Here is a 15,606-nt window from a genome sequence, read left to right as displayed (position 1 = left end):
GATCTTTACTATCAGTTTTTGAGACTTTCGAATTTTAGTACTTTCATAATCTCTAACCTGCTCTGTTAGGTTTTCAGTTCATCTATTGGCGCAAAGTCTCGTCTCACAGGACGTGAAATTATCTCTCTGAAAATGTCTCATCTTGTCTCTCTGAAAAAGTCTCGCCTCGTCCCAAGATTTTGTTATATAATAAGAGAGATTTATTTTTCCTACTATTAAAGTTTTACTCTATTGGCTTAGCACTCTTTCTCATGGGTGGGGATTGATTTAATGTGAACTTAATATTGTAAAATTTGACTTGCTTGTATGGAATGTTATTTGCTTTTAATAAATTCAATAAAATGCTTGAAAAAAAATACACATTTGAAGTGAAACAGCATTGATGATTCTTTCAGTGATGGCGAATCATTAGGGGCCTCATGTATAACGCTGTGCGTAGAACTCACACTATAACATGACGTAAGCACAAAAGCAGAAATGTGCTTACACCCAAAATCCAGATGCATAAATCTGTGCGAATGCCACACATTCTTCCGCTACGTAAATCCCAGTCAGCGTGAAAAGTAACACACGTGCATGCGCCTTCTGTCCTGCCCCAACTCCTCCTAGAATTACGCTTCTTTGAATGTGCAAATCATTATAAATAGCCCTTAAGCTCAGCCTTCTGTGAAAAGACAATGGCAAAAGCAAGAGGGAAAATAGAAGAATTTAAGCGAATACCAAGTGAAGGCAAAGAAAAACATACTATTTGTTGATTTAAACAGTGGTATAAACAACAAAAGGAAGTTGATCGAGTGACATAGCGTGTTGAGGAAACTCGAAAGCTCAAGTTCACAAAGTCGCACAGTGCCCGAAATAAAAAAAGTTGTCACATATCAAAGTCGCCGTGAAAAGGCGAGTCGTAGCCCACCGTCTGAGTGTCACATGAAAGCTTATTAGGGTACAGTGGGGGAAAAAGGCACACAGTGGGGGGAAAAAAGCGTGAAATGTCAACTTAAATCTCTAAATTTTCACTTTAATCACGTAGTTTGTCATTAAAGTAGAACATCATAAACTTCATCCTAAATCGCTTAATTTACTAGTTTCTCAGTCCCATCGTAACTAAAGTAGCACGTTAAATGCTTTGTTTTGTATTTGATCTTCTATGTGCTTTGTGTGTGAATCACTACGTGCTTCCAGGCTTTCTCTTCTCCGACAGGACATAGAATTGATTACATTCATGATATTACAGCTCTCTGAATAATTAAAATACTGAGATGTATATGTGATATCATTTTCACGATGATAGGAGTTAAAGCATGTTATTAAACATGGGAATACGGTGGCGCAGTGATTGTTCATGTGTCACGCAAGATGCTTTCTGCACCATGCACGACCTTCGATGAAATACTTTATTGTAGCAGTACTGTCTCTTTCAAACGTACTAACGTCCAATTCCTGTTCTTACTTTTCTTTCTCCAAATACCCAATCACCACACAATCAGCTCTGTAATAGATGTTAAGCCATCTGTAAGCTTAGAACGCTGATTCTTCAAAACTTTTAAGGAACATTGAAATATCTTCGTAGTACATGTTTAATTATCCTATCCATCTATCCTTCCAGTGTCGCGTCAGCACCAGCAAGAATACAGCGCGAGGCAGGAACAATCCGTGAACGGAGTGCCAGCGGCTCGCTAGAGCTGTGGCACCATGTAGTTTAAAGTTAAAGTTTTATCTGTATAATATAATAAACATATTTTGCTGCATTTCATCTTAAAAATTATATCATCATCATATGTAAACATGCGCTTTATAAAGTGGCTCAGGTTGTGCAATATTATAACTGTATTGCAAGAGTACAGTGAGGTGATTGTACTTGTAAGTACAAACAGTTCTACAAGGAGCACTTGATGGACTGATTGAGTGCGTTTAGAGTTCTTGGGATGAAACTGTTTCTGAACTGAGAGGTCAGTACAGGAAAGGCTCTGAAGCGTTTGTTATATGAGAGCAGTTCAATAGACAGCATGGCTGAGGCAGCATGTGCTTGATGCTGTATACCAATAATTCTCTTTCCAATCAGCTGCTGTACAGCTGTGATTCACACTCAGATACAGTGGGATAAATACTCTGAGTGGTGCAGTGAGAGTAATATGGAAAAAGATGATCCGATGTGGGATCCGAGGTGCAGTGAGAGTAACAACGCTAAAGCAGTTATGGTATTTGGAATAGTTTAACCATTCTGTGGACCATTATATTGTTAGAGGTTAATTACAATCAGATGCATTAAACTAATAAACAATATGCGGTTAATTTCAGTGTATTAATTAAGCCACGTCAGGGATGTGGATCTAAAAAAGAAAGGATAACCACACAGGAACAGTAGCACTGCTTTGACGCTGGGTGCCACCAGTCTGCAAAACCGAGCAGAGAACTTGTGTACTACAGGGTATGAGCTACCGTGGAAATGTGCGTGGCTTTACGCCAAGTTTAGGTTTTATACATCTTGATTTGAACGTGGAAACATTCTTACACAACATTTTTGTGCGTACGCATCGTTTATACATGAGGCCCCAGGTCTTGATGACAAAAACCCCCTTTAGGCTGTGCCTCCATTACCACTATGCTTTACTGCTGGTTGCACAGTATAGAATTCAGTGTTTGCTTTTCCCTGTACATAAGGGGGAAACTTCCACCCTGCTTTCTGGAACAAGTTGCAGCTTTAAATTATTATTTATTATTTGTCTGACACTTTATCATTCACAACTTAGAATGGTTGAGATACAATTGATTACATTGCAGTAAGGAGACTGTGGGTTCGCTTCCCGGTTCCTCTCTGTGTGGATAGCGCTTTGAGTACTGAGAAAAGCGCTATATAAATGTAATGAATTATTATTATTATTATTACATTTCTTCTGTTTGTTTTTTTCTGTTTGGAGCACAGGCAGGTGAAGTGATTGCTCATGGTCACACAGTGTCAGTAGTGGGATTTGAACCAACATGCTCAGGGTGTTGAAGGCCGTAGCCTTAACCACTCTGCCACAATATCAGCAGTGAACGGTATTTTTTGCTTTGCACCACATACTTGCATAACATTTTGCTCCATGTGTTTTTGACAGTGGCATCATAGACATTGCTTGACCTTTGCTAAAGAGACAGAGATTGACAGAACACTAGTTAATGTGTAAATAGATGATGCAAGTTAATGGAGAATTTTACATCTTGCTCTGGGAGAACTCTTGTCAGGAGAGCCATTTTTGAGGAAATAACATGCCAAAACATCTCCATTTGGATGATATATGATGGTTCTTTGGGGACCTAAGGGCTTAAATCTCTGTTTCTCTGTGACCCTTCTCAGGTTCATGGACCTTAGGTACTTTGAAAAAAATGTTTTCAGCCATGCGTGTGTCCACTAAACCTGTGTGCTGATAGCTCTCCTTCAGAAGAGAAGATGTATTTGTATTAGTGAGGCCTGGTGACCTTAAGATTCTCATGAAAATTTCTGAAATTCTTGAAGTAGGATCAGTTCAGCCCTCATAATGAGATGTATTTCCTGCAAATAATAACACCTTTTAGAACAATTAATCAAATTTAATAGTGGCAAATGTAAAAGGGCATTAAAATGAAAATATCAAACACAATGATAGTCTGTCTTCCTTTTGTCATGCTAAGCATTTAATTATTTGCCCTTGTTATCAATACAGTGTATCTTTCAGAGTACATATTTTTCTAGCTTAGTCTTGAATTAATCTGACTTTACCCTGAAGATAGTATGAGAAGATTCTTGTGGCTGTAGCTTTCAGTCACCAGAAAATGTCATCAGATGCACGATACACTCCAGTTGGAGCCTGCCACTCTTTGTCCATACATGCTTCAGTCAAATCTTCATACTTGTTGGCTTTCCCTTCTGAGGCCTCCTAGCAACCATCTTGCCATGGGACTATTAGTCGAAGCAGGATAATCCTCTTGAATCCTCAGACCATGTATTCACGTTAGGCCTCAGGATTGTGTGGATGGCTTGTGTGAAGAATAATTTCCTTTCCATGTCCACCTTCATCTCCCATGATTGTGCCATCTGCAGGAAGCTGTTCTTAGTTTTCTTGGTGAATGGTGGCTTCTCCACATCCGTGATGAAGTGAATGGATGAGACAGGGTTTCTGTTGGTCTGCTGCTTTTTCCATCTCTCCTTCTCCAAGATATTCGCCAGTGCTCTGAGGACCTTGGTGTTGTGCCATTTGTATCTCCCTGGGGAAGTGAAGTCTTGCACCCCATCAGTATGTGTGCTAATATGCTCCTTCCTCCACAGTCGGTCCTCACTCATTCCTTACTTATGCAGGTTTGCTCATGTTGGAAAGGTTGCATATGCCAGACAAATCTGAGCCCTTAAATGCTGTCACTCTTAAGATGGAGTTTGTGTGTTGATGCTTGTTCTGTCCCAGGTTACCTTTGTGCTCCTGTTTCTACAATGCAGAATCTGGTTCACATTTTTCCATTTTAATACTCTTATCAGAGTACTGAAATGTACTGCACAAAAATCAAAGGCAGGGTCCCCAAGTTCTGTCCTAAGGCCTCGTGTATAAGGCTTGCATATACACAAAAAGCTGCTTGAAATGTGCATACGTAATTTTCCATGCCAACATTGGGATTTATAAAAGAAAACTTGATGGGGTAGTGTGTGCATATTTACAGCAACTCTGACTGAGAGAGAATAATTTGAAGGTAACAATAGTTAAGTATTTTGGTCTGCAGTGCACATTGAAATATATAAGCATTTGTTTTAGAAATGTCATGAAGAGATCTACTGAAATGGTTAAGTGAATAAAGGCAAGAATGTACTAGGAAGAAGGATGATGTAATACAGAGAGTGTTCCAGGAGATGATTAAGAGATCAGCAGATGTCCTGTAAATAACAAGACTGGACAGTTGTCACATACATAGGGATTAAAAGGATAATAGCTGAACCTAAAGATATAAGAACATCCATCCATTTTCCAACCCGCTGAATCCGAACACAGGGTCACGTGGGTCTGCTGGAGCCAATCCCAGCCAACACAGGGCACAAGGCAGGGAACCAATCCCGGGCAGGGTGCCAACCCACCGCAGGACACACACAAACACACCCACACACCAAGCACACACTAGGGCCAATTTAGAATCACCAATCCACCTAACCTGCATGTCTTTGGACTGTGGGAGGAAACCGGAGCAACAAGAGTGTAATAGAAGAGACTTTTATTTCAATAAGTTGTTTGTGTGTAAGCCAACGAACCAATCAGAGTAAATGTATGCATTAATCAACACTGTTATGTAAATTCAGGTGTTTATGAAGTAGATCTCTATCCTTATTTTTCTGACCATTCTGCAACAGACTACTCTGATGAAGCTCCCTCTTTGGTATTTTCTGAAGGGATAATTTAAGATGCCTGCCTGGTTTCTGACTCAAAGAGATTTAATCAAGTTTGTCCTAGTAGAGGATAAGTTTCTTTCTTTAAATAAATTGTTGATTTTTTCCACATGACCAATGCGTATGCAACATTTTAGAGAAACAAAAATGATGATACTCCCTATCAAGCAGGAAAGTGCAGCCTAACAACCTAAATGAGGACTCACACAAATAATTGTAATAATTATAATAATGGCTCAGTGATATGAATTATAATAATTCAGATCTGAGTCATTATTTTATGTTAACGTGATAAACATTAAACCATAAAAGTGTTGAATATGATGCACAGACTGCATTTTAGTTCCTTTTTAAAATGGCCAATTCTGTTCAAAAACTTTTGTAGGTTTTTTTGTCAGTTTAGACTATCTGTTGTCACCTGTCAGTGAACTGGCTGGCAGGTCAGGAATATATCAGCAAAGCTTCACTGTGTCATGCCTGCTCTACTGGAAGCCATTAGCTGAGCTGAGGAGGCACTATGTCCAGTTTTTTTTTTTTTTATGGTTGGCGTGCACATTCATAAAACATAACATATTTGTGCCAACATTAAAAAGCAATTTTCACCAGTGTCTGGTTCTCCAACTGTAATCGTGTCACTTTACGTCACTTAGTCAACCTGGGATTCATTTAATTTGAGGCAGACCTCAGTTTTTCATATGTTTAGTACTATTCATTGTGTCAACATCATGTCATTACCTGTGTCAGGTAACAGCAGCTACCCGCTTAGACTCTAGCACTTCAGTGGACTGCTAGAACACAGAGGTAAAGTGCAATAATGCTGTGCATCATCTTGCATGCTCAGTGGTGGAGTGCATGTGGATGCTGTTGAATGCAGGAGGTGGGGGTCTCGACGGGTCAGGTGGTAGGCTGCTGTACCAGCCAATGAACATCTGCAGTGTCATGATTGCATATGTATGAGATTGATTAGCATCGATGCGTTTTAACAAATGCACATTTACTAGGTGTTTTTGATTTATACCCAGTAAATTGCATAGAAATGTGCATGCGCCAGGTTTTATAGATTATATTTGGCTTATGTATCCATGTAAATATTTACAAATTGGGCCCCTGAAGTGCAGGGTTGCCAGGTTCCTAAAAAATGTATAACCCAAAAATAACGAATTTGCCCAAACAAATAGCCCAACACCTGAGGTAGACAAAATGACACATGTGAAAGCAGGGAGCTGTGTGACGGGATAGGTACATACCAAAGCTAGAGTTCGGGGGGTTTGGGTCCTCTTTGAGGTACAGTAATAGAATGGATATATATATATGGGGGGGGGGGGGGGGGGGTTTGAATGGTAAAGTACATAATGCAAGTGTGAATTGCAGGGTAAGGGGTACCAGATAGATGAAAGCACATGGTAAAAATTCATTGGAGAGGGGTTGGAAAAATAGCCCAAAACAATGTGTTGTTTTTTTAAAATTAGCCCAAAAAATCACAACCCATGAAAACCCATTTTTTGTTTTGCGCCCTTCCCCACCATAACCTCTCGTCTATGGGGGAAGAGTCAAAGTTTCAGATTTTTCAAAAATGTTGATCTCCGATTTCAACGGATATCTGCGTTTTAGAGTACCCTGATACTGAAAATATCGACTATCTCAATGATGTCTGTCTGTCTGTGTGTCACAGTTTTTTGAGGATGGTCTAAAGCTAAAATGGCTGGATGGAAAAATACCAAACTCGAAACTTAAGCCTTTTACAAGATGACGATGTGCTGATTACTTTTTGAGCCCAATCATGCAACAGAAAGAGGCACTCTAGAGGAACCATCAAATACCGTAATTTTGCAATTAATTATGAATTCTTCTCATCAATTACTATCATAACGAACTTATATTATGATCAGAAAGATCAGCATCTGAACGGTAAATAATTACTGAAATGTTACAGAATAGTTCGGGTAGCCTACTGGTCCTCATGTCCGATTTTGTTTCTCTGCAAATGACAATCAAAAAAAGCCCAATTGGGCGAGAAAACCACAAACTTGGCAACACTGCTGAAGCGCTACTATGGTTGGAGGTTTCATTCTAATGCTTTTCTTAATTAGTGATCTGTTCTTGCTACTTATTAACTTCTTTTCCCTACATTTTAATTGCTTCATTTTTTTCCTTTAAATTGCACCCAGACACGAATGGGATGTGAAGTGAGCCAACAGATGATCAGCTAAGTTGGGGCCTCAAACTCCAACCAATTTACCTCCAACCAATTTTTTTTAATTAGAAGCCAGTTCTTGTTGTTAATTAATTAGCCCGTCATTTAATTCTATGACTTGCTGGTGATCTCATTCTGCCGCAGCAGACATGTTCAAAACTGTTTTTCTTTTTTCTAAGAACACTGTCAAAATGTTTTGGGGACCTGAGCAGTAAACATTACTGAGGCATTTGTTTTTCTTTCTTTTCAATAACTGTGTTGCTAGATACATGATGGCTTGCTTTGTATTTCATTATTGCTTGGCTGCTAATTAAGGAAAAAAAAGTAAAGGAGTCTGAGACTTAAATAACAAGTCAATTAAAATGAAGGAAAAAGAGTTAATTAGCTGCAAAAAGCGGTCACTAATTAAGGAAAGGGTTAGAATGAAAATGTGCAGTCACAGTGGCAATCCAGCAGCAGAACTGGAGACCTTCGGGGGAAAAAATGTAAAAAAAATTCTGAAAAGTGGGGATACTTTCAAAAAAAATAACGCAAAATGATTATTTAGAACTCTAAAGCATGCTATTAAAGTTGACACACTATTGTAAAATATAAAATAATCATTTCTGACAAATATTTTTGTAAACTTATTAAAGTGACAGATGTTTGCACAGTACTGTATACATGTATCCATAATATAAATGTATGCTTGTTTGTATGCATTCATGTATATTTTTTAGTGTCTTTTTGTTGATATTGTATCACATTCACCTTTCCAAGGAGACGTAAATATGTCTCACATTAATTTTAAACTTGAATTTTGACAGATGGGATGGCTGTCCTTTACAATGCACATTTAATCATACAAGCCATATACCGTAACATGGTCATTTTTAAGATGTGGGTAGAAACTGGAGTACATGAGAAAAGAAAACAACCACATATGGAATGTGGCAAGTAAATGCAAGTTGTGCCGGGGCTGGAATTTGAAACCAGTGACCTGAAACTGTGAGACAGAAGCATTAACCACTTGGCTGTGCTCGCGAGATAAACATTAATTTTCAGATGAGAAATTTAAACAACTGGGAACTTCACAGCGCAGTGACCTATTATTTCATGTCATTTGCAATGATGCTTACCCAGACGCAGAAGGAGCAACTTTAGAATAAAATGTTCAATGTCAAGTCTACCTGAGCCTCTTCTTGTTCCTCTGAAGTCGTATCAAGAAGATCACTCCAACCACTGCCACTAGTAAAACTGAGGCAGCCCCCACCAATGTCATCATCCACAAGTATTCAATTCGATGTCTTTGGTGATGATCTTCACCTACAAAGGTGAAAGATGGTTAAAACATTTATTCAGAGTAATATTTGTTTGACTGTTTCATTTAATTATCAATTTCAGGGCAGTGTAAGCAGGTATGGAACTCCATGTTAGCGAGCCCATCTTAAAAATTTGGCAAGTGTCTTCATAGCAAGATCGTGATACACGCAGTTACTGCTACAACTTTGTAAGTTAAAAAGCCTAATGCAGCTAAACACAGTGATGTGCTGGACACCTGTATGGTAGGTCTGTTAAGAGAGAGTAGCTGGGTAATGAGACCAACGTGCTCTTCAGCAGGGGTCCCCAACTCCGGTCCTGGAGGGCCCCAGTGACTGCAGGTTTTCATTCTAATCCTTTTATTAATTAGTAACCTATTTTTGTTGTTAATTAATTCCTTTTCCTTTCATTTCAATTGACTTGTATTTTAAGATTGGTTCCCCTCAATTTCTTCATTGTTCCTCTTAATTGCTTCATTCCTTTCTTAAATGGCACCCAAACAGAAATGAAATGTGAAGTCAACTCACAGAAGGCCAGCAAAGTCAGGGCCTTAAACTCCAACCGGTTGCTTAATTAGGCACTGATTCTTGTTGTTAATTACATCCGTTCTTTAATTCCATGTCCTGTTGCTGCTCTCATTGTGCAATAGCATATATTTCCGAAATTGTTGATTTTCTCTTTTATAACAGCACTGTCTTCCTTTATTTTCAGATATTGTATGATGGACACAATTTGTTGGTCCTGTTTTTGGCTCATTATTGTTTGGCTGCTAATTAAGGAAAAAAGAAACAATTAAGTGGTCCGAGTCTTAAATAGCAAGTCAATTAAAATGAAGGGAAAAGAGTTATGAGAATGAAAACCTGCGGTCACGAAGGCTCTCCAGGACCGGAGTTGGGGACCCCTGCTCTACAGACTGATTTCAACAGAAAGAACCAAGACATCGAAAGAAACATTATGATCCCAGTTGGCTGGATCATCAAAGCAATAGTCAGATTTCATAACATTTCATAGTTTAAATGGCATTCACTACAGCAATAATGCTTAAAAGTAGGTCAAAAGTCAAAAAGAAGTGGATGAGTTATACAAGACTGAATTGTAACAAATTCATTTAATATCTTAACCAATATATATATGAAAGTATGGGAGTGATGTTGGCTAAAATTATTATCTTGAAGGTGTTGTACCCCAAACCCTCCTACAAAACTCATTAATCCTGTTAAATAATTATAAGCGAACACTCGATGGCAGCGAGAGCTGATGTCTCCAGTTCTGATCCTGAAGAGCTACTGATGCTGCAGGTTTTCATTTCTAACCCTTTTCTTAATTAGTAACCACTTTTTTGCTGCTAATTAACTTTTTCCCTTCATTTTACTTGACTTGCTATTTAAGACTCGGACCACTTAATCGTTTCTTTTTTCCTTAATTAGTTGCCAAATATTGTGATACGAAACGAGCCAACACTCTAACCTGTGTCCCTCATACAATATCTGAAAATGAAGGAAGGTGAAGGTCTCAGGTGTGCTGATCTCATGTCCACAAAACATTTTGACAGTGCTCATAGAAAAAAGAAAATGAACAGTTTTGGAAATGTCTGCGGAGGCAGAATGACAGCACCAATAAGCCATAGAATTAAATAACGAGTTGAATTAACAACAAGAATTGGCTTCTAATTAAGAAATTGGTTGGAGTTTAAGGCCCTGACTCAGCTGGTCCTCTGTTGGCTCACATCACAGCTCATTTCTGTTTAAGGATAAAATGATGCAACTCAGAGGACTGAGTTTTAAAATAAAAAAGACATTTAACTTGAAGAGAAAAGAGTTAATTAGCATCAAAAACGGGTCACTAATTAACAAAAGAGTTGGAAAGAAAACCTGCATCCAACGGTGGCTTTCCAAAACTGGAGTTAGAGACCCCAGCTCTCTCCACCTTCTACTGCTTTGCAGAAAGAAAAAGTCTGTTTTTGCTCTAACTCTATACTTGTACTTTGCCTTAGGATGTTGGTTCATTTGAGAAAACTTATTTAGCAACAACCAGCTGATAGAACGGCCCAAACCTGTGATGTCCGTGCTGTTGACCTTCATTTTTGATTTGATGAGTTTTAACATACCTCTCTGTTGTAATGAAGGCTGAAGATGGACAATGCCAAATGATGATTTCAGACAATCACAGTCCACAATCCCTGTCAGAGCTGGTTAGCCCATTAGGTGACATAGTGCTGACACCTAAGGGGTGGCGTTTTTAAAAGTTAAGGGGCATGAGCTTTGGGTAATGAGGTGTCCTCTTTATGTAACTGAAGTGATGAGCAGTTCGAGCCTTTTTGTTATGTCTACACTATGGTTGTCATTTTGGTAAGTCAAGTGGCGCGTGCACTCCAGATCTTTCTACCCCATCCTGCGATTCATCCAAGCTATGGACACCGACCTGGGTGTTGTAGTGTGGGGAAAAGGGGGGGGGGGGGGGAAGGGATGCAAAGCCTGGAATGAAAAGGATGTGTGACAGACATGGATCGAGAGGAAGGGGCCCACAGAGACTGCCTATGTATTGGGCCTAGAGCTCCATGCTACGCTTCTGGGCACAGATTATCGCTGTTTTGGTAAATAAAGGGGTGCATAGGGCTCCATATGGGCTTCAATCATCATTGATCCCTATACATACACAGTAATACTTCAACTCCAGATCTACTGCGCAGGCGATACCTTTTTGTATGTTGATTTTTAAAGTTTGTCCTGTTTCACTGCTTCGCGGGTGGAGCAGCGGGGGATGGCTAGTACAGTATACTAGGGACAGTAAAGAATGACAGAACGTATTACTGAGGTCCGTCATGGTGTTTGGTTTCATTTGACTAGGTTGACTTTTTATTATAATTGAATCATTTTTGAGAACTGTAGAAGTGGGGCTGGGTGGTCTTTTGGCCAGTGTCTGCGTCACCTGGAATTTGTGTTTTCCACTCCTCCTTGGCCATCTGATCATAGCATATGTCATCAAACTGATGTTTCCTTTTCGAACCATTAGAGACTTATAAACTCCCTGATTTCAGTCCTAGCATAATTTTAATTCTATTGGTAATATGCCACATTTTCCTTTTATTTGCTTTTCCACATTTTATATTTTGCAGTGATCATTTTTCTTTTACTATTTGTAAAGTACTTTGAAATATCCTCTTATAAGAAAATGTGGTAGAGAAATAAATGTTGTTGTCAAAGTTTACATGTTTACCACTTGTCTGTGAGTGACTGTCTACTGCTGTTCTGCTCTTCTTGTCATACCCCAAAGAGGTGGTTGTTTGGTTAATCAATGCCACTAAACTGGCCCTGATGCTTGCCCGATGCCCCCTTACATCATAAAACTGGATTATGCACTCATGATATTTATGGATGGTAAAGTGAAAAGAGAAGACAGACCATTCAGACTGGGAAGCTATAGAATGTCTTAAATTGCCAATGCTTGTATGAATTCTTAGTTTAGAAGATGACATCCACATAATCCAGTTCAGAGGTGCAATGGCAAGGCAAGGACACCAGTCTTTTTAGAACAAGGGTGTCCAACTCTGATCATGGAGGGCCTTCCTGCCACTTTCTTCATCAAGGACCAATTTTCTGCTGTTAATTGACTTCTGTTCTCTTCATTTTAATTGCTGTGGTTTTTAAAAACTGTCCTCTGAATTAAATGTTTTTCTTAAATGGCAGCCAAACAAAAATGAGATGTGAAGTGAGCCAACAGATGACCGGCTAACTCCAACCTATTTCTCTCCAACCAGTTTCTTAATTAGACGATGGTTCTTGTTAATTAAACCTGTTATTTACAGTAATTCCATGGCTTTGTTGTGGTCCTCATTCTGTCACAGCAGATATTTCCATAATGGTTCATTTTTTTTCCTAAGAGAACCATTTTATGGATTTGAGCAAATTGACATTACTGAGACCTTCACCTTTCTATAGTTTCATGTACAGTACGATGGATACAGGTTAGCTGGTCATGTGTTAGCTCACTTTGTGTCTTATTATTCTTTGACTGCTAATTAAGGAAAAAAGAAACAGTTAAGGGCTCTGTATCTTAAAGAGCAAGTCGGTTACAAATAAGGCAAAAGCAGAAAATGGTCAGAAATTAAGAAAATACTTAGAATGAAAGCCCCAAGCCATTGCAGCCCTCCAGGATCGGAGTTGGACACCCCTGCTTTAGAACATTATAACAATTTGGATGAGAATGTTGTGTTATCTTGGACACAATTACTCACTTCAGAGTCATCTGAGAGTCACCGATGTTGAGAGATCATACAGACTCCACGGTGACAGTGACAGAGCTAGGTTTTGAAGCCAGACTTTCTGCTGGAAGGCAGCAGCATTTAGCAGTGCACTGCCCATTTACAACAGAGTGTTTCTAAAAATATATAATATAAATACAGGTGGAGATGCAGATGGCTGCTAACATTGCGTGTTCATTTTCATGCCCTCCAGTATGTTACTCTATTTTTTTTTTTTTTAAGAGCAGCTCACAGAAAGTGGAAGAGTCAGTCAATGATTCAAAAACAGGAATGAATTAATCATTTGTAGAGATTCTGACAAAGGAAAAGCATGGAAAAATATACATCTGTTTTCACATGATAGGGATCCATTTATCCATTTTCAAACCAGTTCAAGGTCATGGCAGGGCTGAAGTCTATCTTGGCAGCATTGGTAACACAGCAGAAACCAGTCCTGCATACCTCCTATGATGGACTCACATTGATACTCACACACGCTCAGGCAGATCCAATACAGAGTCAAACAGACAGTTGGGAGAACATGCAGACTGGGGCCTCTGGGGCAGTAAACCAGCGGCGCAAACCACTGTACCAAAGGAGCCCACCTAAGGTAAGCCACAAGACAAATGCAATATCTGAAAGAACACTGAGATTTGAGTAGGACTTTAGGACCTTCAAATCTTGACTTGATGTTATTTTGGACAATCTAGATGAATAGGATGAACAAGCATGTTGGGGTGGATGGTCTGTTCTCCTCACAACGTTTTTACCATTCTAATGTTCAATTGTTATTAGAATTGCAGAGTGTTTTAAGGCCTGTACAGTACAGGTACTACTCAAATGAGACAGTAGAAGTGGTATTAGTAATTTATAAACTGAAACGGTAGAAGTTGTTCAACTGAGAATAACCTTTCCATTGACTTATTTCACAAGGCATTGCTGCTCACCATTTTCAGCTCTGTCTTTTGTCACTTGGATGGCCTGTTGCGTTGTGTATTCTTGTTCCTCCTTTCCCAATATCAGCTGCAGACAGTACTCAGCATTTTGTGATGGGTCATCTGCAGACATGCAGCCCCACTTGCCCACATGCTTGTCGGCAATTTTCTTTAGGAACAAAACTGATTTGGTTTTGTCAATACCGGATTCCGTCTTCACTGGCTGTCCATTGAAGGTCCAGTTAAAGCCTTTTCCTAGGATCTGTCCGTCTTCACAGCTGATACAGAAAAGTGTCACTTCACCGCCAAGTTTGGGAGCTTTGCTTAAAGTGATTCGGGTATGGTTATGACAAGCTGTGAGATAAAAGAGAAAGAAATATTTCACAAGCTGGTTAGTATTAGTCACAAAGGATTTCTCAGAGAAAAGGGTTTAGTACAAAAAATGTGAGATAAACTGATGAAACCCCCGGGGCTGATTTCTTTCTGCTGAAATGCAGTAGCAGCCACCACTCAATTTCCAGCTCAAATGGAAAAGACAATTTCCCCTTGGAGATTAATAAAGTATATCAAATCAAATCAAAAATGTCAACTCCTAACTGAAAAAGATGACTTCAATGACTGTGCATTCTAGAAGCCTTGTTACTCTCCCCTTCATGAATGCCAGACTATGACTTTTAACTTAGAATCTGAGCAAACATACAGTGTCAATTAAAAGTACGAGGGGGAGTCAAGCTAAAATTAGAAAATGGAACGAACCTTAACAAAACTGACAATAGTCATTCATTTCTCAATGTAATCTCCACCCTTCTCAATGCACTTGCGCCACCTGCCTGGAAGTGCCAGCAGAATAAAAGGTTTTGTCTTGTCCTCACCACCACTTTCTTCATGTCGTCATCTGTCTTGAATCGACGACCACCTGGATATTTTTTTAGCGGTCCAAAAAGGTGGAAATCACAGTACGGTGCCAAATCTGGCGAATAACGAGGATGTGGCAATACCTCAAGCTTCAGTTTCTCCATCTTAGCAGTGTATGTCATTGTCTTGCAGCAAAAAGAATCCTTGAGACGGCAGTCCCCGCCGCTTGGATCAAATAGCAGACTTCACATTGGTCTCCGGCAAGTCACAGTAGCTTACACTAGTGACTGTAGTAACCCTCGGCATGTAATATTCGACAATAACTCGGGTTACAAGAACAAGTCAAAACCTTTTATTCTGCTGGAATCCAGGCAGGTGGCGCAAGTGCATTCAGAAGGGTGGTGACAACATTGAGAAATGACATTATCAGTTTTGTTAAGATTCGTTCCATTTTTTAATAAATCCAATGTTCTAACTTCATTTTTCATTCTTATACCACATTGAATCACAGTGGGTTTATTTTGGATTTTTTGACAAAGTGAAAATGGATGTAAATTAATAACAAATATTAAACACAAAATTATTGATTGCATAAGTACGAATTCAAGCACCTAAATCATCACTGGTACAGAAAAGTGATTTTAGAAGTTGCATAATTGGTTCAATGGAGATCACCCCTTCATAATCAAGGGGTTTCAATTGA

The 15,606-nt window shown here is 39.2% G+C and overlaps 1 protein-coding gene across 1 annotated transcript in view; it reads right to left on the bottom strand.

The window, feature by feature from the left end:
* The window catches only part of LOC114650521 (uncharacterized), a 33,685-nt gene that overhangs the window by 7,940 nt on the left and 10,139 nt on the right, over window positions 1-15,606 (bottom strand). Inside the window, exons 3-4 of the mRNA XM_028800195.2 lie at window positions 14,061-14,402; window positions 8,744-8,879 (exon numbers count right to left, since the gene is read on the bottom strand). Of these exons, the coding sequence (XP_028656028.2) occupies window positions 8,744-8,879; window positions 14,061-14,402 (478 nt within the window). The remainder of the gene's footprint in view (window positions 1-8,743; window positions 8,880-14,060; window positions 14,403-15,606) is intronic.

The sequence above is a fragment of the Erpetoichthys calabaricus genome, chromosome 1 (assembly GCF_900747795.2).
Source record: "Erpetoichthys calabaricus chromosome 1, fErpCal1.3, whole genome shotgun sequence".
Lineage (NCBI taxonomy): Eukaryota > Metazoa > Chordata > Cladistia > Polypteriformes > Polypteridae > Erpetoichthys > Erpetoichthys calabaricus.
The sequence above is the reverse complement of the archived record's forward strand: the minus strand, read 5'-3'. Positions and strand labels throughout refer to the sequence as shown.